At 53.9% G+C, this 19,651-nt stretch overlaps 1 protein-coding gene and 1 pseudogene across 5 annotated transcripts; both read right to left on the bottom strand.

Annotated features, from left to right (window-relative positions):
* Positions 1–804: 804 nt before the first annotated feature.
* TAOK2 (TAO kinase 2) lies at positions 805–19,411 on the bottom strand. Of its 5 annotated transcripts, none has more exons than XM_032842526.1 (19): positions 18,664–19,409; positions 15,420–15,586; positions 15,165–15,236; positions 14,968–15,069; positions 14,427–14,472; positions 14,200–14,296; positions 13,939–14,052; positions 13,741–13,832; positions 11,213–11,306; positions 11,028–11,109; positions 10,059–10,226; positions 9,623–9,901; positions 9,299–9,460; positions 7,426–7,791; positions 7,140–7,343; positions 6,600–6,839; positions 3,273–3,485; positions 2,147–2,329; positions 805–2,054 (listed from the first exon to the last, which is right to left on the bottom strand). In XM_032842526.1, exons 2-19 carry the CDS (start codon positions 15,549–15,551, stop codon positions 1,533–1,535), a joined length of 3,168 nt encoding a protein of 1,055 aa, XP_032698417.1. In that variant the 5' UTR covers positions 15,552–15,586; positions 18,664–19,409; the 3' UTR covers positions 805–1,532. The 5 variants fall into 5 exon arrangements, with proteins under 5 accessions (XP_032698417.1, XP_032698418.1, XP_032698420.1 ...); XM_032842527.1 differs by having other exon boundaries at positions 9,623–9,883; XM_032842529.1 differs by lacking the exon at positions 805–2,054 and adding an exon at positions 2,465–2,572 and having other exon boundaries at positions 2,237–2,329.
* On the bottom strand, positions 18,665–19,548 carry LOC116858083 (annotated as a pseudogene).
* Between the last annotated feature and the right edge of the window lie 103 nt (positions 19,549–19,651).

Here is a 19,651-nt window from a genome sequence, read left to right as displayed (position 1 = left end):
TGTAGAGATTACTTAAAATTTCAAAACCAGTCCAAACCAAAACGGTCCCACCCTCACTCCCTACTTTGAGTCAGGAAGGTGAGTAGCCAATGTCCCCACCCCAGTTTGGTTCCCTTTTATTTCCCCCAAGTTCTCCAAATGTGAAGGCCCAGCCCCCAGACCCTGCCTTCTAGTCTGCCACCAGGCTCTATCAGAAAGGAGTGTGGCTCCTACCTCCCTTTCTCTGGCCCTACCAGCAGGGCCCTCATCATCCTGCTTTCAGGCTGTGTTACATGCCCAGCTAGAAAGAGAGTGAAAAACTGGCCTTAAGAAAAATATGAGAAACACTGAAATGACTTGGGGACAGCCGGTGTTTACATCTTCCTTCTCCTCTTCTGGAAATAGCCACTTAGTCTCTGGGCCAATTCTTCTCACCTTCAAGGAGCGGGTACAGGGCGTAGACCTGACCAATCCCAGTACCTCAGGCTTCTGGCTACAGACTGACCCAGTGAAGTCACTTTAGGACTTTGCTGGCATACTCACTGCTGAGAGTGCTGCTAAGATGTAGGCCTGGAGCTGCCGGGAGCCCGTGTGAGAAAGTGAACCTTCTGAAGATCTTTGAATCCCAAAGCAAAGGGAAGTAGAAGCCAAAAGACTGATGAATTCCTTTAAAGCTCTGGATCCAGCCATACCCAAAGTCCTTAAAACCACTGAAATCTTTAGTTACACAGCCCAATAAATTCCCTTTTTAAATACAAGTAACAATATCCCCTCCCGCCAAGCAGTCCTTAATACACACCTTGGACAGAAACGGTGAGTCCTGGGGTCTGTTAGAATAACCAACAGTTTATTAAAAGCTTGCTGTGGGGCTCTGTGCCAACCCCATAGCTGGGAGGGGCTCCCATGTCTGCCCCCAGATCTGGGAGCAGCCCTTTCTAAGGTCCTTCCCTTGTTCCCCTGCCCTAGCTCTGATCTCAATTTAAAGAAAAAAAAAAAAAAAAAAAGGACAAGACGGCACAGGACGTCAGACAGCAACGGGGGGAATGGAGAGACCAGGCAACCTGACCCCAAACCCCATCCTGATCCTTCTTTCCTAGGAAGGCCTTTTCCTTCTGTTCTCCCCACCCCAGACCTGCTCTGCCACACCCCAGGTCTGGGGGGCCTGGCATCCCCAGTCCACGGCCCCATTACACGGGGTAGTATAGTTCTCTGAATATAATATATCTAGACCCACCCTTCCCCTCCCCCAGGGGACCAGATGAATATTTGACACGCACATCTCCCTCCTTTCCCGAGGCTGTGGTGGAGAGAGACCCTGGCACCATGGTGGGGAGGCAGGGGCTCCTGGTCAGCCTTGAGGCACCTATGCCCAAGCTGGCCCCGGGCCACTGGCCAGCCCAAGAAGCTCATGAGATGAGGCGGTCTGAGGGGAGCTGGAGCCAACATCCTGTCCCCCACCCTTGGGTGGGCCTCACTTACAGCCCTCCAGGATCAGGCTCCACCCACCCCTGCCCCGGCCCCGGCCCCATTCATCTGCTCATCCATCCTGCACTTCAGGAATAGAAGTGGGAGGAACCATTGAGGATGTGGGAAGCGACACTGGTGCTACGGCTCAGAGGCCCAGGCACTGCAGCGGCAGGTGGGCCCACATTGTCACTGCCACTGCCCCCTGAGGCTGCCCGCCGCAGGGGCTGAGGGCTGTTTCTTAGCAGCAGCAGGGCTCCACCACGGGGTGTTCCACTCTGTGTGGGGGGCCCCAGCCAGTTTGGGGGACCTGGAGGAGCCAGCAGAGAGGGCTGACGCCAGGCTGGGGGGGGCATGCCCGGTGGAGGAGGACCATGGCTCCAATGTGCCCCTGATCGGGGAACAGGACGGGAGGGCCAGGCAGGGGCAGGGGGTGGAGCGGGATAGCCCTGGGCAGCAGCCTCGGCTGGGATGCCCCCCAGAGCCATACTGGAGAAGCCCAGCCTCATGCTCTCGGCATCGAAAGCCTCGATCTCACGGGCCTGCCGCTCGAGCAAACTCCGGATTCGCTCGGAGCGCCCTGTCTGCAAGGCCAGCAGCTCCTCTTCCACCTGGGACACCCAGAAGAGAGGTTAGCACGTCTGGGGGCAGGAAGTGGGGAGCCTGCCCTCCCCAATGCATCCTGGCGTCAAAGCCCCCTTACCCGCTGCTCCAGCAGTGCCCGCCTCAGAGCCACCCTCTGCTCCAGCTCCCGCAGCTCCCGCTCGTGCTGACTCTCTGTGCGGATCTTAATCTTGCTCTGGTAGGCATTGAGCAGCTCCAGCTCCTGTTGCAGCTGCTGCCGAAGGGCCTGGAATTCTGCCTCCTGGGTCTCATCAAGCCGCAGCTGGCAACGAGGAGAACGCATTTTAGGGGCCTCCTCCCCCACCCCCACACTCCTCCCCTGCCCCAGGTAGGCTGGGCCCTCAGGTTTCAAGCAGCAGCCAGTCTCAACATCCACCAGAATGAAAGGTCGCCGTACCCTGTGACACAGCAATTACACTTGCAGTAATCTAGGCCCCTGGTACACTCGCACAGGCGCTCGGAGGAGCTCCCCGAAGCGTTGTAATAGCAAAATACTGGAAGCAACCTAAATGTCCACCAATAAGGGACGGGTTCAGGAAATGATGGTACATCCATACCATGGAAAATTCTACACTGTCTCAAAAATGAGACAGGTGTACTGACAGGGAAAGATGTCCAAGAAATAGTAGGTGGAAAAAGAAAAGTATGTACAATACAATTTCAGATTAAAATTGTACGTAGTTTTCCAAATATGCATAGGGAAAAAAAAATCTAAAATACAACTATTAACCATTACCTCTGAGAGGTGGGATTGGGTGAGAGAATGGCAAGGACTAGGGGCACTTTGATGTTTTACGCTACGTGTAGTTTTTAATTGGCCCATTCCAGTGTTGTTGTGTGATAACTCTTAGAACAGCAATCTTCAAAATCCTCAGAAGTCTGAGTAAATCGGCCCAAGGGCCACAGTCATTTTGATTTGCTCCCTGTTAACACATTAAACTAACTCAGGCCCAGGAAAAAATTTTTATAGCCACTCTTTGCTTGGTGGTTCTTGGTAGTCAGGCTGGCTTTGACAAGACCTTAAGAAAATACTTAAGAGAGACAATAAAACCATTGCGGAGAATAGGGACAGTGGGAGGATCCAAATTTCCCCCAAGAACAAAAGCCCTGTCTTTGTCCACACTCCCCATTCCCACTGCCCATAACTAAGCCGGGCATATAGAAGCCAGCCCCACCATGCTCCCTCCCTGGACCCCAGGCCTCACCGCCTGTGAGCTGAGCATCTCGGAGATGGACTGGTCGTACTGCTCGGCTAGGATGGCCAGCTTGCGGGTCTGTTCTTCCTTGAGCCGCTTAAGGAGGCTCTTGTGCTGAGCTTTGGGCGTGGTCTCCAGTAAGTGTGCCCGCAGGGCCTTGTACTGCCGAGTCTGGATCTTACACGTCTCCTGGAACTGCTTCTTGATCTGCAGCTCCTTAGACTATGCAGTGGACGGACCAAGGGGAGATGGGGGCAAGGGAGAGGAGGAGGAGGAACAACCGGGGAGAGGGGGAGAAAAGAGAGAGAGAGAAGAGGAGACAGAAGCAGAGACAGGGAGAGGGAGAGAAACAGAAAACATGTTAGACAGAGGGGGCGGGGGGAGCTGTATACAGACAGACATGGAGAGATGGGATCGTGTTGAGAGAGATCAGGAAGATTCTCAATGGGCAAGAGACACGAAGTAAACAAGACAGGTTCCAAAAGCAAGTTCAGAGTTGGGTAGAAAACTCACAAGAAACAGCAGGAGAGTTTACGGACAGGGAACTGAAAATCTTTAGGGTACTGAGTGTACACAAAAAGCTCTGACCATGCAAAGAGGGAGAAAATACAACCCAGAGACGGAAACCCAGGAGCAGATACAGAATGTGCACAAGAGTGAGAGAACCAAGTCACACAACACACCCATGGAAGAGAGCGACACAGCTAAGGAAAGACAGAGGAAGTCCCAGGTTCAGCACCTCAGGGTGGGAGGGAGGGAAGGAGGATAAGCTCCAAGCCGAGAAATGGATAAGGAGTGCCCCATCATGGGCCACACCAAGGAAAGGGCCAAAAGAGGTGGCCAGAAAGGGCCTGACAAGTTCAATGGGCCAGCAGCTGCTACCTGACCAGATCTTCACATTCCAGCCCCACCCCTTATGTACTCAGCTCCCACTCCAAGCCCACAACCAATCCCATTTCCATGGGCCCCCCAATCTGCCTGGCCCCCCAAACTCACCACCCCTTACTGTAGAGGGTTTGCAGTCTCATCCCCAAGCCCTCTAGGGTAAAGCCTAATGCCAGGAGAGAAATTCAGCTCCCAGACAAAAGGGAACCACACAGGGAATGGGTTGGGAGAAAAGGCAAGGGATGAGGACAAAAGGACCCGGAACCTAAGGACTCTCTGGAAAGAATCCACCAATGGGGGAACTATGGGACCAAGAAGTTCTTGGAAGCTCAACAGGGGCTCAGACCTCCGAGCTGGTGGTGGTCATGGTGCAACGAAGCTATGAAGGCAGAGAGGATGAGGCTGAGGAGTGAAAGGGGTTAAGATAACGTAGATGGGGGTGAAGAGGTCATGGAACTGGGAGCCAAGGGTCCGGATTGGGGGCATACCCGGGAGGCTAGGCGGCAGGACAAAGCAGACAGAGGCAGCCTGGGCCAAAGGTACAGTTCCGCTCAGATATTTTATTTGTGTTTGTCTTTTTTTCTTTTTTTTTGGTGGGGGAAAGGGGACAGGTTGGAAGGGAGACAGAAAAACAAAATCAAAGAGAGAAAAAAAAAACATGACTTCCCACCCACCACCACCCCTGGCCCCAGGCCTGAGTTGATGAGGGTGAGGATGAGCACACACACAGCGGGAGAACAGCAATAATTTAGGGTGGGGGAGGAGTGTCGGGAGAGCACAAAGTGTAACTTCCGGACTCCACGGTGGAGGCTGCCTGTCTAAAGGTCCAAAGGACTGGGGTGAGGTGGGGAAGCATACTAAGGAAGGAGGGGTGAAAGGGAGGAGAGGATCGGGACTGGAGAAACCTCACTGAGTAGTGGGAGATAAAGTGCTCGATGCTCCAGATTCGGGCTGAGGAGGAGCTAGAGTTGGTTACCTCCAGGGAGGCAGGGCCCGGGACTGACGGGTTCGGGATCGCCGCCCAGTTAGAGTCCCAGGTGCTGGCTGGCGAGAAGCAGGTGGCCCTAGCCGGCGCTGACTGCGTGGCAGCAGCCGGGGGATACGGCTGGGCCTCTCGCCCCGGAGCAGGCCCCAGCTGGCCAGGGTGTGGATGGCCCAAGGAGGCAAGTGGGAGGCTAACCCCTGGCTGGCCCGTGCCAGGCGCCAGTTCCAGCCCTTGCACAGGGTCCAAAACCTTGCCAACAGGGCTAGTGGGTGTCGGGCAGCGCGGGGATTACCCTGCCGGGGCCCAGGGACAGGCAAACGGCTGCGGAAGCCATCCTTATTAGTTTTAGGGTAGAGTGCAAACAGGCCCCGGTCCCCCACAGCCCCACAGCCCTGTAGGGCACGAAAGGCCATGGGCGATAGGCGCAACAGAGCCCGTAACCAGAGTCGAGAGATACCCCGGCGCATCCGGGGGCCCTGCTGTCGCACCCATTTGCCCCCAGCTGCAAGAGCTGCCAGAGGTAGAGCCAGACCTGGCCAGGCTAGGAGCCAGGAGGCCCCAAGGCCCAGAGGGACACCCATAAGGCCACGGCGCCAACTCAGACCCAGGACGGCCCCCAGTGCGGTGCCCTGGGCCAGGAGTAGGAACAGACTGGGGGGCAGGTGCAGAGCTGTACAAAGAAGTAGGTAGGAGGCCCCCAGGCCCACCAGCCCCACCTCAAGGGCCAGCAGCGATGCCTGCAGGCCACCCCCGCCCTGCGCTGCCAGCAGTGGGAGTAGCAGCAGAAGTAGTAGGGGCAGGAGGCCAGAGGAGGACCCCACTGCAAAGGACAGGCCTGCCAGGAGACCATGGGACAAAAGTCCAGGGAGCTGGTTAGCAGGGCTGTGCCTCAGATGTGTTGGAGGGGGTTCAGGGGGGATGTCTGGTGAGGGACAGCCATCTCCAGGATCCCTCAGGGTCCTAACTGGAGCTCCCTCCTCCTCCTCTTCCTCCTCCTCGGGGACTGGGGTTAGTGCTGGGCCTGGGATCCAGCCAAACTCAAATTCCTCATCCAGGAGGCTCCCGTCCTCCTTGCCCCATAACCTCCATTCCCCAGCCACCTCCTGGCCTACAATGCTCCTCTCCTGGGGCGCCAGAGATGGGACTCTAAGTTCTCCTATCTCCTCCTCAGGCAGACCCCAAACTTCCTCATCAACCAAACTCCTATGTTTTTGTGGGCCGGGACTAGAGATTCCTGATTCTTCCCCCAACATCCTCTGTTCCTCTGGCTCCAAGGTGGCCCCTTCCTTTCCCAGAATCCTTCTCTCTGGAACTGCTTCCTCCTCCTCTCCCAGAATTCTTTGGTTCAGTACTGCCTCCTGGCCAGATGAGCAGGGCTGCTCTTCTCTAGGGGTGCCTGTGCTGGGTGGTCCCAGAGCCCCAGGAATGGGGAGCGGGAGGCCCGGGGGACGCTGGCCTGCACGTACTTTGAGGCTCTTGGGCTGCTGGCGAACCTGGGCCGCGTGCTTCTGCCGCAACTCTTGCTCACGCCGCTTGTTGTACTCCAGCTGGTTACCCAGCTCCGTCTGGTGCTGCAGGCGGGTGAGCTCAGCCCGTGTGCGCTGGACAGCCTGGAGCTGCCGTAGCTCTAGCTCCCGCGTGGCCTCATGCTGCCGCAGCAGCAGTGCACACTCCAAGTCCTTCTGGGTCTGCTTCTTGTTCAAATCCTAAGGCAGAAGGGAGGCAGGGCCCCAAGCCCAGTCAGGAAACCTTGTTGGTGTCAAGAGAGCCCCAGGACTCCCTGGCAGAGGGAGTTGAGCACAGGGAGCTAAGGGATGTAAGGGAGCCAAGCTCCTGGCTGGTGCGGGAGCAGAAGCCTAGGGAGCTCTAGCGGGGTCTGGCAGGCACGAGGAAACAAGCCAAGCTGTAACAGGGAAGAGGGCGGAGGGGACAGATGACCCCGAGTGAGGCAAATGAAGGGGCAGGTGCCTGTGCTGTGGGAGGGAATGGGGGATGGGGTGGCCCACCTCCCGCAGCAGGTCCTGGTCCAGGCTGTGACGAGCCAGAAGCATCTTGCGCTTATATTGGCGACACTGAAGCTCAAAGTACTGGCGCTGCCGCCGCAGCAGCCCTGCCTCCTCCTCCGCCTGGCACTGCTGGAGCTGCTCCTTCTGCCGCAGAAGCCACTCGGCCTTCTCCCGCTTGGGGGTGCTGGGGTTCTCCTGGAGCTCCTGGGCAAGATGGTGGGGAGGGCAGGGGGTCAGGGCGCCTTGCCCACCACAGGCCCCACCCACAGCTGCGGCCCGGTCCCACCTCTTTCAGCTGCTCCTTCCGTAGTTTGTACGTTCGCTTCTGAGCCTCCAGTAGGGCGGCCAGCTCCTTCTTCTGCTGCCCGAGGATGTGCTGCTGGAACTTACGCTCCTCGGCCTGGGCCGCTCGGGCCTCCTTCTCACCGATGGCCTGGTGCCGCCGGGACAGCTTTTCTGCCTCAGCCCCAAAGCCAGCACGCTGGGCCTCAAGCTCCCGCTGCAGCCTCGCGCTGTGCTCCTCCCGTTCACCCCGCAGCCTCGACTCCAGGGCCAGCAGCTGTTTCTGGTGCTGTCGTCGCATCCGCTTATAGCCGCTCAGCTGCTCCCGCAGCGCTGAGTCCTGCTCGTGCTCCTGGATCTGGCGGCTGACCTGGGGCAGGAGAGAGGATGAGAAGCGGGATTCAGCCCTGCCCCATCTCATTAACACACAGAGCGTAACGATGGTTGTGCTCTACTGGAGAACACGTGTTTCAGACTCACAGGTTTAATTCTTATCTGGTGCTTTCCTCACACTCAGCCCCCTGGAGCCTGCTGCCTCCACAGGATGATGGGCACACAGTCAAATTCACAGACCGGTGAGACCCACCCTGGGCCCAGCACAAAAGTGGCAACAATTCAAATTAATTCAAAATCAGAAATACCTGGGCTACACTCCCACTTACTTACTAACCATGTGACTTCAAGCAATTGAACGACACTAAGCCTCAGTCTCCTCGCCAGCTAAATGGGGCAATGATATCCTTTTGTAGCAAGCTGTGGAGATCCAACTCTGATACAGATGAACTAGTGTCTAATAAAACGCTCTGATCTAACAAGTGTTGGCTTCCTTCCATTTCACCAAACACTGAAATGTAAGTAAGGAGTCGGTAAGGACTCCTCACACAGTCCAGGTACGGAACTGGGAGCTGGGCCATGAGATGCGGGGAGTATCAAGAATACTGGGCCTGGATGTCCCCATCTGAGGTTTGGAGCTCAGGTGCCATTGTCAGGTAGGCATGACTCCAGCCAGTCCAGGTGGCCAAGTCCCTGGAAGTTACAGACCTCTCTGCACAGCACCAAAGCACTAAGCATCACAGGATCTGAAGGGCTGTCCCAGCACAACACTCAACCACAAGTGTTAGCCATAGAATGTATCAGACTGACCACTGGCCTCTAAGGTAATTGATGCTAGTGACTACAGCTAAGCAAAAATGTAATCTAATGGTGCACTGAAAGTGTGGACGAAAACTACATTCTATGAAAAGTCTATCCATTTTTTCCTGTGAACGGAGAAAAACGTCACCATGACTTGATTTTAGGAGGATCAAGGTCCTGCTTAATTTGAAAATTTGAGAACCACCAAAGGTGTTTGGGCAAGTGCCTTGGACAACAGCACGTCTGAGTCACGATTCTCTCATTTCTCCAATGGGCTTGTACCCTCTCCCTCCAAAGGAGCTGGAAGGATGAGATGCAGGCATGGGTGTGGGCCTGAGAGCCAATCAATAGTATGAGGCAGACAATGGCCACCACTCCTTGCCCTCCAGGGATGTAAAATCCAGCACACCCGTCATAATGCCATTTGGGAGCAACAACGCACAGGGATGTGAAGCACCTGGCTGGCCAGGAGCCTGGGAAGACACCCCAGGACATACTACTTAAGCCTAGCCTCGAGGATGGAGTAAGAGTTTACCAAGCTTGGAATACCCACATCAGGTGATGTGACCGAAACAGTCTGTTCAGAGTCTGCTGAGAGTGGGGAAGGTTGAGGGGAGAAGGTGAGAGAAAACAACAGAAAGTGAGGGTGGAATCTGCACTTAATCCAGTGCCATAGCTGGGAAAAATCATCTCTGGACTTAGAGTATGGGGCATCCAGGCTGAGGGCGGATGGCCACGCTTACCAGGGAGGCAGTACGGATGGTGGCAAAGTGGTCCCGGTTGCGGCAGTAGGCCCGGCGGCGGGCAGAAGAGGTGGTAGAGGTGGGAGCCGGGGCTGCCGGCGGCTGGAGAGGGCCGGGGGTCATCTCTGGCTGGTAGGGGTCATCATATAGGTTGTCAGAACCCTAGAGAAAAGGAAAGTAAAAAGGTTGTCTAAGGTTCAGAGGTTACTGGGCCCAAAGGGAGTTCCCTGGAGACCCAGTGAGACTTAGCGAAGCAATCACACGGGAGGGAGAACTGGGGACCGGCCGTGGCACCGTCAGGCTTACTGAGGGCGAGGTGCATACCGGCAGTCGGTGGATGATGGAACTGTGGGAGGTGACTGTGTGTTCTCCCTCCTGCATCATGGCCATCTCTCGGGCTTCGGGCCCTTCCTCTTCCTCCTCTTCCTCTTCTTCTTCCTCCTCCTCCTCCTCGTTGTCTGAAGCATCTGCTAGGCTGTTGACTGAACTGCTCTGGCTGGAGGCGCTGATGGACATGCTGGGCACTGAGTGGCTACTCTCTAGACTGGTCAGCGTCCCAGCCCGGTGCATGTAGGGCTCGGCCTCCTGCGGACAGGGCGCAGGCTGTTGGGCAGGGAAGGGGAAGGACAAGGGGAGAGTGCATAGAGGTAGCACAGGGAGACAGAGGGTAGGAAGAGGGAGAGGGAAAGTGAGCCAAGTGGCTGCCAGGAGGCGAGCACAACACAGTGGCATAGAAGGGTGGTACGGTAAGCTGGGTCACCTCCTCTTCCTCTGGGGCCTCAGCACCAGGGCCATTGGGTGCCTCTTGGAACAGTATCTTCTTCATCTTACGGTACTGCAGGTTGTCTAGCTCCCGCACAGCATCCTTAGTTCTCTGGATTAGGTCCATGATGACCGTGGGTGGCCGCTCCCGGAGCACAAAGCGGTGCTGAGGGGAGAGAATGCCGAGGCCTGCTGCCAAGCACCTGCCCCCGGCCTCCCATGGGCTTTGGTGTTCCCTCTGCCCTGAGATACTTCCCTGGGACTCATGTCCACCATGAACCGATGCTAGCCTTGTCCTAACCCCTGCTCCTGCATGAATTTTCACCACCCAGTCACTACTTCCGGGGCAGGCTCCTGTTCTTCCAGGCACAGCTGACAGACTAGAACAGTCAGGAGATCTGGATTGCAGTCCAGGTCCTCTGTCAAAGTGCTGTGTGCCCCTGGATACATCATGAGGCCTCTACGGACCTCATAAGGTATCCCATGATTATAAAGCAAATAGGCCAAACTGGATTGTCTTCATCAGTTCCCAACTAGGGTTCCTTAGGCCTCCATGGATCTGTGAAGGGAATAGGGGCCCCTCTACTTTTGGTATCTCAAAACACACCTAAGGGAAATCATACATTTACCCAAGACAAGGCTACACAGGCTTTTGGCTTGAATTACATCAGATCAGTGTGGCAACCCTGGTTATCGCACACAGACCAGAAGCTCAGGCTGGCAATTACATACATCTTTGATTAATAAAAGATGGAAAAACAAATTATTATTTAATAAGTAAAGGCAGTCTTCTAGACAAAATCTTGCAAAACACCGAGTCCATTGGGTACTGGGAATGGGGGTGGGAATTCGTAGGTGAAGTGGCTGGTGGAGGAAGAACTGGGAATCACTAATGTCACTGAGGGGTTCCTCAAGTGATTCTAACAAGCCACAGTTCTAGGAGAATGCTAGGGCAGTGAGCCCTCACCTTCAGAAGAACCTCTGAGGTTGGTCTGTCTTGAGGGATCTTCTGAAGACAGGAGTCAACAAAATTCCGGAAGTACTCAGACCTAAATGTCATGGGAGGATAAGGGAGAGGTGGGAAGGGCATGAGCCACGCAGCCTTACCCTACGGAAGGTCTAACCCCTGGGCCCAGGAATCCCAGTCCTCACCAGTGTCCTGACTGGAGCACGGGGGACTCATTCTGTGCAATGTGGTATAAGGCACTCATCGCATTCATGTTGAACAGCGGTGGTTTCCGTTCCGCTATAGAAAAAGGTCAACAGGGAGAAGGTGATAGGTGGCAGGTAGACAGAGGAGGTTAGAATGGAAATCAAAAGATTTGGGTCCACACCTCAGCTCCCTGACTTCCTTGCTGACCAATTCTCATAATCTCAATTAATTCCCTCTGTAAAATTTAATACTGATCCTTTCCCCTGCACACAGTGGAGGAGGGATCAAAGAAAACAACACGTGCATAAGCACCAAAAGAGGCAGAATGAAAGCGTTATCGGCCCAACTAACATTTATTAGGTTCCAAATAAGAGCAAAAAACTTGCTAAGTGTTATGGTGAAGTTAAGGAAAAACAAGACATGGGCCTTATCCTCAAGTAACTTCCAGTCTAACATGGAAGGAGAAAGAAAGATGGCTGGGAAGTGGGGTGTGCATGGCGGGCCCTCAAACTGGTACACAGGCAGGGGATCAAGGGCAGGTCTTTTGGAAAAAGGGATACTGGAGCTTGGCCTCAGCTGAGAAGTTACAAGCCAGGAGCTCCTTGTGAGCCAGACAAATGTTTTGTGGTGTTTATGTTTTTTGGCCTGAACACTGTTTTTTGTGTTTTTTATTTATTTGACAGAGGGAGAAAGAGACAGCGAGAGAGGGAACACAAGCAGGAGGAGTGGGAGAGAGAAAAGCAGGCCTTCCACAGGGCAGGGAGCCCGATGCGGGGCTCAATCCCAGAACCCTGAGATCATGACCCAAGCCGAAGGCAGAGGCTTAACCCACTGAGCCACCCAGGCACCCTAAACAGTAATTTTTGAATAAAATTCCAACCTAACAATTTAATAACCATCATCATCATCACCACCATCATCTAAATTTCAAGTTTCCCCTAAAGAATTAGATCTGATGAAAAGGAGCTGACATTCCTGCATAATGATGGGCTAGAGCTACGCAACAGCAATCTCCAGTTTGCCAGAGCCTTCTCCACATTGCTTCTCTGATATAGACTATCAGCTGTCATTTATAATCAGGACTGATTGTTTCTTTGGTAGTAGAGAAATAGTTCTCTGCATTCATGTCTCTACCAAAAACTAGAAATATAAAGGACAGCTCTCAATTTTTCTCATACCTGGCCTGTTTCACATATCTGCATCACCTGTCCGGCTGTGGCCTTAAATGGCAAATGCAGACATGTGGAGATGGAGAACAAGAATATGTCCAAATCTCGGCCTTTGGGGAGAAGACACAATATAAACCAAGGCAAGAAAGTAGAAGAGCTCACGGCACGCTCAGGAGGAGAGAGCCAACCTTCTGGCAGCAGAACCTTCAGCTTGGTGGAAGGAAGGGTGGGGATGGCGTCAGTCTTGAAGGCAATGGGGAGCATTAAGGGCTTACGGAGGGGAGCAAAGCAGCAGCACCCAGCTAGGGCGGATCTCTCCGCAAGAGAGACTGGAGGGAAGAAGAGACTATAGGTAGGAAACCTCACCACAGGAAGTCACTGATAAGAGGACCTAAGGACATTTCTTTCTGTGGCAACTAGCTGTGCCTGGCACCACGTTGAAGGCTTTACAAACACTACCGCGCAAATAGTTCAGTAGTTTAAGCTGGACAGGGCTTCAAGGCCTCATGAACTCACTTGAGCCTAACCTCTGGCCTTATCACTCACTGCTTTTTACATGGCATTACTTGCAACATTCCAAACAACTGAAGCTAGTCTCAGCTCCCCATGTCTGCTCTTACCTGTCTGGAATGCTCTTCCCTACAGTCTTCACACAGTTACTATTTGTCTTACGGTTCTGCCTAGACATCTCCAATACGAGGAGACCTTCCCTCAGCCCCTGAACTAGGTCGAGTCCCTTGTTTTATGGTTGTGCTGTTCCTGTAACTTCTGCTTCCAGCTTCTATCACACTGAGCGAAAACATGCCTGTTTCCCCAACTAGAAGGTAAGTTCCATGAGGGCAAGAACCTCATTCACTGCTATACCCCCAGAACCTGCTGCCATAGCATGGCACACAGTGGGCATTCAAAAAATATATAGGGGTCCCGGGGTGGTTCAGTCGATTAAGCGTCTGCCTTTGGCTCAGGTCATGATCCCAGGGTCCTGGGATAGAGCCCTGTATCGGGCTCTCTGCTCAGTGGGGAGCCTGCTTCTCCCTCTTCCTCCCGCTCCCCCCTTGCTTGTGTTCTCTTTCTGTGGGATAAATTAAAACTTAAAAAAAGAAAGAAAGAAAGAAAGAAAGAAAGAAAGAAAGAAAAGAAGACAGAACTAGAGTAGTGGACAGGAAGGGAAGAATGCTTCGAAATCTTTAGGTCTAAGAGCTGTTAGGATTTGACAGCTGACTGACTTGGGGACCAAGGGTAGAGTCAAAATGGACAGGAGTTTGAAAGCCTGAGGATGAGATGGTATGGGGATGGTAAGAGAAAGAGAAAGGAGTGGAGAGGAAAAAAGGACGAGGGAACAGAGGATGCATCCTTACCCAGCTCGATGCAGGTTATCCCCAAGGACCAGACATCCACCTTGCCATCATACTGCCCCTCATCCATTGCCAGGATCACCTCCGGAGCCATCCTGGGGGAAAGGTCAGAAGAAAGAGGCTGATCAGTCACCCAGACTCTGCCAACTCCTGATCCCAACATCCTGGGGACTCTCTCCACTCACCACTACTCCCACTCACCAGTATGGGGTGCCCACAAAGGAGTTGGCGGGTGCCATGATAGATGCAGAGCCAAAGTCCCCCAGCTTCACCAAGCCTGGCTCTGATAGCAAGATGTTTCCAGCCTTCACATCCCTGCCAGAGACAAAGCACAGGGATAAAGGCATGCATCTCAGGAAGCTGGGCAGGGCTTCAGCACCAAGTTTCTACAAAGGCCACAGCCCAGCCGAAGGAGGAGTGTAGACTGCACCCCCTCACAGCCACCGTCGCTGCAGCTCGTACCTATGGATCATGTTGTGGGAGTGCAGGTAAGCCAGGCCCTGAAGGGCCCCATGCGTCACAGCTGCAATCTCCACCTCCTGAAGGGGCTTCTTGTGCACTGGGGAGTGAGGGAAAAACATCAAACTGAAGGGAGCCCAAGGGTGGGGATGGAACAAGCTCCCTGATCCCTTCCCCTACAGCTTCTTTGCTCTTCTCCCTTCTCCCACTTGTTGGCCAGAGCCACTTACCTTCTAGAAGGTCAGAAGCTGAGCCCAGGCAATACTCCATCACCAGCTAAGAAAGGATAAAGGGTCAGAGATAAGCATATCCAGCCACCCCTGCCCCATCTCCCTTGGGCAGAGATCCAGAGAGTGTCTCTGCCTATCCTCCACGCAGTCGCTGCACCCGGGGTTAAAAACAGAGAGGAAGGACAACTGAGAAAACGACATTGTTGTAGGAGAGTCCCTAGAGCCAGGGCCTCCTCTAGAAACAGCCCAAGATAGATGCCACCACTCCCAACTGAATCCCTTCAAAGCCCCATTCTATCTCCATTTCCTCCAGCCCATGTGCCCCTTTCCAACTACTAACAGTTTACATCCATCTTCAAACCAACCTCTCCTTCTGGACAAACACCGCTATTCATGGGTTTGTCTGAGGACTAAAGAAGTTGGGGGAGACTTCCTCCTCTCCAAGGTCCCTATAATGGCACCTGGAACAGGGCCCACCTAAGAGACTGGACCAGGACAAGGATGGGGGCAAAGATCAGGCCAGAGTCGGGGGCTAGCTCACCCAAGCTGTGTGTTCTCTCAGGTAACAGCCCCGGTACTGAATGGTATTGGGGTGCCGGAGCTTCTGCAGGAACCGCACCTCCTTGATGATATCCTGCCACTTCTGAGAGGTCAGGGGAGGAGAGGCTTACTCAGCCTAAACATTGAGAGTGGGGTCCCCTGCCCTGCCCCCCACCAGTCTCTTCAAACCTAACCCACCTCATTTGACTGCTTCCCACTGTAGGACATCTTCTTGATGGCCACCACCTCACTATTCCGGACATCTCGGGCCTGTAAGACCAGATCAGAAGGTGGGGAAGGCCCCTGGTGAGAAATGGGCAGCGGGAAGTCTTGTTGGCCCAACAGGAGAGGGTAGGAGAGGCTGGTGTGGTACAGCAGTGTAGAGGGCTATGGACCCATGGCAGGAAGAATACAGTGCCTGTCCCTACCCCATTTTCCTAAGCCCCAACTCACAAAGTACACAGCTCCAAAACTGCCATGGCCAATTTCCCGGAGATCAGAGAAGAGCTTTTCAGGGTCATCCTTGAAGAAGAGCTCAGCCACATCGGGGTCCTTCAGGCTCCCGGCCCGGCCCCCAGCTGGCATGATGGCCCCTGGGGGCCCTGAGAGTGGGGCCTGACCTGGAGAATGAAGAGCAGACCCTTAGAGCAAAGATGGGACACTAAGAGAGAGAAAGGAAGGGGCCTCTCAAGTTTCTGCCTTCTCCTCTACTAGTTCCCTGATGAGGGGGAGGCACGGCAGAGGAAGGGCAAGGGGGAGATCAGGAACAACATCAAAGCTCCAAAAAAATGAAGTTGCCCTGGCAACCAGAGCACGGGGGCCGGGTCCCTGGAGTCCCTAAAACTGCTAGGAAGACTGAGAGCAAAGCATCCTCACCACTCCCAGCCCTCAATAGGATCCATTTCGCTACAACCCTTACTTCTCCCCCTCAAGAATAAAAGATCCCACCTCCCAGCCAGAACCCCAGATTCCCAAGTGTCCTGTCCCACAACTCCCATACCCCAAATATTTCCAGGCACCTTCCTGTTCCCCTTGGCGTCAAGGTCCCCTCCTCCCTCAACCTCTCACACCCTGGAAGAGAGCAGGAAACAGGCAGGCCGGAGGCAGTGGAAATCCGGCCATTGTTAGAAGTGGGTACTGGCCCACAAGGGCCAGAGGACTTGCTCTCAAAAAGGGTTAGGGACATCGTGGTAGGAAGGAGATGTAAAACAAGAAGGACAGGGATAGCAATGACAGCTGGCTTTTAGGGCCTGTGACCTGGGCCGCCTTACTTGTCCAGTCCAATCACATGTGCTTCATGAAAAGGTACAGAACATTTGTAGTGTACAAATAACATTGACTAAGCATGTAACAGTAAGCACCTTACATGAATCTCTCTCATTCAATCCTTACCACAATTTTATGAGAATGTACTATTACCCCTATCTTGCAGATGAAGAAATAAGCTCAGAAAAGGTTAAGTCTTGCCCAAAGCTGGTCCTCTACTGCTATGCAGGAAATAAGGAGGGCAAGATAGTGATCACCATTTTACAGACTATGTGACTGAGGCACAGAAAGGAAGCAGGATTTCTCCAAGGTCAGAGAACAGGATCTTCTCTCCAGTCAGGCCAGTGTGCTTATTACTGTCTTTAGCAACTCACCTCAAGCTCATTCCCATCCTGCAGGAAGCCTCCCTTGACCACTCTAGCCTTTAGGGAGAACTCCTAGAGCACACAGCCCAATACCCACAGAAAGCTCCTGCAGTAGGAAGTAGCCGAGGACCCCGCCCCTTTCCCCCAGAGAATTCCAGGCCAGACTCCCGGCTAAGCACTTGTTGGAATTTAGGCACAAAAAGAGCCTTCAGCAGAGTTGGACTCCCAGGGCAGAGTTCTAGCTCCGTTAAAGCACCTAACAATTTAGCGTGTAATTATATTCTGTCGTGCATTGTTTCCTGTTGTGTTGTTAATTTTGTCTCCTTAGCCCAACTGGAAGCTGCAGGGCAAGAAGTAAGCCTGACTCTTCAGTGGGCCCCCAGGGTGCAGAGGGCTCAGAATAGCCTAGGAGATTGATTGACTGCCCTCAGCCAAGCCCTCAGCAGCTCCCAAGCTGCTCCAAACAGGCCCCTTTCTCCATTCTCCTGCCAGCAGCACTGCTAAGCACCTCTCACCCCCACCACACACCCACACACAAAGGCAGGTGCTCACAACTTGCCAAAGGAATCTTCTTGACCTCTTTACCAGCACCCAGCCCAGAATGCCAACCCAGGACCCCAAGCCACATATAAGGGATGCCAACAAAACATCACACTGGGCCTCTTCCTCAAATAATGAACATTTGTGTGATTACCAATGTCTGTGCTAACTCACAGGCACCTTCTAAAACAATGTTATCACCATTCTGCAGATGAGGAAACCCAAGTCTGTCTGTCCCTAAGCTACACTACCAGTACATCTCACCAGCAACATACAACAACAGGGTTTTGAGTAGGCTCCTTATACTTGGTCTTCTCTTTGATAAAATGGATTACAGCATAGGGCTGTTGTGAGATTTTTAATGAGATCTCAAACCTAGAAACACTATGAAGACACTTGGCATATGGATTTCTCCTTCCCTGCCTCCAGGGTCACCACAAGGATTTAATACTTTGGGGACCATTCTACCCCAGCAGCTTGGCTTTAACTGTGAAGAGACACCACTATGGCTATCATTTGTCAAAAGAGAGAGCCCTCTCAGGAACCCAGGCCAACGAATGGAATCAGGGTAAAGATGAAGGTCACAGTAGAGAGAAAAATCCACGAGACAGAAGACAGGAGTCAGAGCCTACCATCAGAAAAAGCTTCTGAGTATAACCCTCCCCAAAAGGAAGCTCTTCTCCCCCTCACTCTTAAATCTCACCCCAACTCATTCTCCTCTGGATCCCTGGCCAAGAAGAGATGCCAAGAGACAGGTATGGAGCGGGGGCAAAACTTGATCAAGAATCTGGATTTCAATCCTAATTCTGCCACTGTGTGACCTTGGGCAACCTCTCTGGCCCTCAATATTCTCAACTGCAAAATGGGAAGACAGCAATAAAAGAGGCCCCACAGGGTGAATGGAGGGGGAGGTGTCACATGAGAGAACAGATGTAAAGCACTTTCTAAATGACAGATCGCTTGACAAATGTATGAGACTACACCATCAGCAAGAGGTTGGAAGGTAACGATATAGCTAGGAAAAAATATTGCCAGGCACTCCTCAACACAAATGCGCGCGCACACACACACACACACACACACACACACACTTCCTTGAAAGGACAATCCAAACAGACCATGCCTAAAAAACAGGTAAGTGGACCCACCGTGGAGATCAAAGGCAAGGGAATCAACACCCCAAAGCAATCCAGAGAAAGGGGTATAATCAGAGAACAGGTAGCTGTAAGGGGCAAAGTGAACATAGAAGACCAGAAGAGTGCAAACCCATCTGATTAGCTCAAGCACCCTTAGGGTGTGACCCTCCATGACATCAAAGACCCTGTCACCTTAGGTCCCTCATCAGACAGACATAATGAAGAGGAACAAGGTGGCAGCAGAAGGCACCGCTAGCCAGAGGCTGACCACTGGCCCACTGGGCTTCATCCTGAGAAGAGGGCCTACCCAGGCCCAGTTCCTCAAAAAGGAGCACCCTTTCTTCTCAATGCTAGACACAGGGACCCGCGCCCCTGCACCCCGTGTCTCACCTGGTAGGGGTCACTATGGTGCCCCAGCGCTTCCGCCTGCTCCTGGGGTCCTCCAGCGGCTCTGCCAAGCTGGGAGAGGGGCAAGGAGACCTTTCCCCTTGCCACCTCTTCCTCGGCTTTCGCCCTTCCTGAGGGGCGGGCCCGGGAAGCCTCCCCTGGTGGGGAGGGGGTGACAACCTGATCTGACCTCGCGGTCCAGTCCTCCTCCTCCTCGAGGGCGACAGTTGCTGAATCCCGGATTTCTGGTTGTGGGGTCTGAACCCCAGATATTTGAACGAAGGGAAGCTGAATTTGGTATCTGAACGCGCGGGGAATGAACCCCGGATACTGGTGCACGCAGGGGCCTGAACCCCAGATTTTTGAAATCCTATGAAACAGAGCCCCAGGTTTAAAGAGGTTGGGACCCGAGTACTGGATATGTGGGGTCAGAGGGGCTGATACCCGGATATTTGAGAAGCGAGGGGTCAAGCCCGGAAATTCGCGACCGAAGGGCCTGAGCCCCAGCTCTTCGGCCACCGACAGGGGGCCCACCCCGAGGACGTCCGGCCGCACGGCCCCTCTCACACCAGGGTCCGAGGGTGACAGCCCTCACTCCCGCCCCAGCCTCCTCCCTTTTCCCTTCTCTCTCCTGAGGGTAGCTGAAAGATTGTAGCTACGGACGGTCCCCGCGCCTTCTCTCCCTCTCCTCTTCTCAGTCTCAGCCTCTCTCCGCACCACAGCCCCGGTCTCGTCCCGGTCTCCCTCTCCCTCTTCCTCCCAATTCCAAGATGGAGACCGGGCGGGAGCGCGCAGGCGCGGTAGGGACGCCGGGCCAAAGGGGGCGGAACCCCAAATAAAATGGCCCCGCCCCCCTATCCTCACTGCCGGGGCCAGGGAGATGGGCAGTTACCGGGCCAGAGTGCGCGCGCGCTCCGCCACGCGGACCTTGGATGGGAGGAGGCGGGGAGAAGGGCTAGGCTTGGAGGGGGAGGAGCTCAGTAAGCAGTCC

The sequence above is a fragment of the Lontra canadensis genome, unplaced genomic scaffold (genome assembly GCF_010015895.1).
Source record: "Lontra canadensis isolate GAN:19392208 unplaced genomic scaffold, GSC_riverotter_1.0 scaffold132, whole genome shotgun sequence".
Classification (NCBI taxonomy): Eukaryota; Metazoa; Chordata; class Mammalia; order Carnivora; family Mustelidae; genus Lontra; species Lontra canadensis.
Note: the sequence above shows the minus strand (reverse complement) of the source record. Positions and strands in the feature narration are given on the sequence as shown.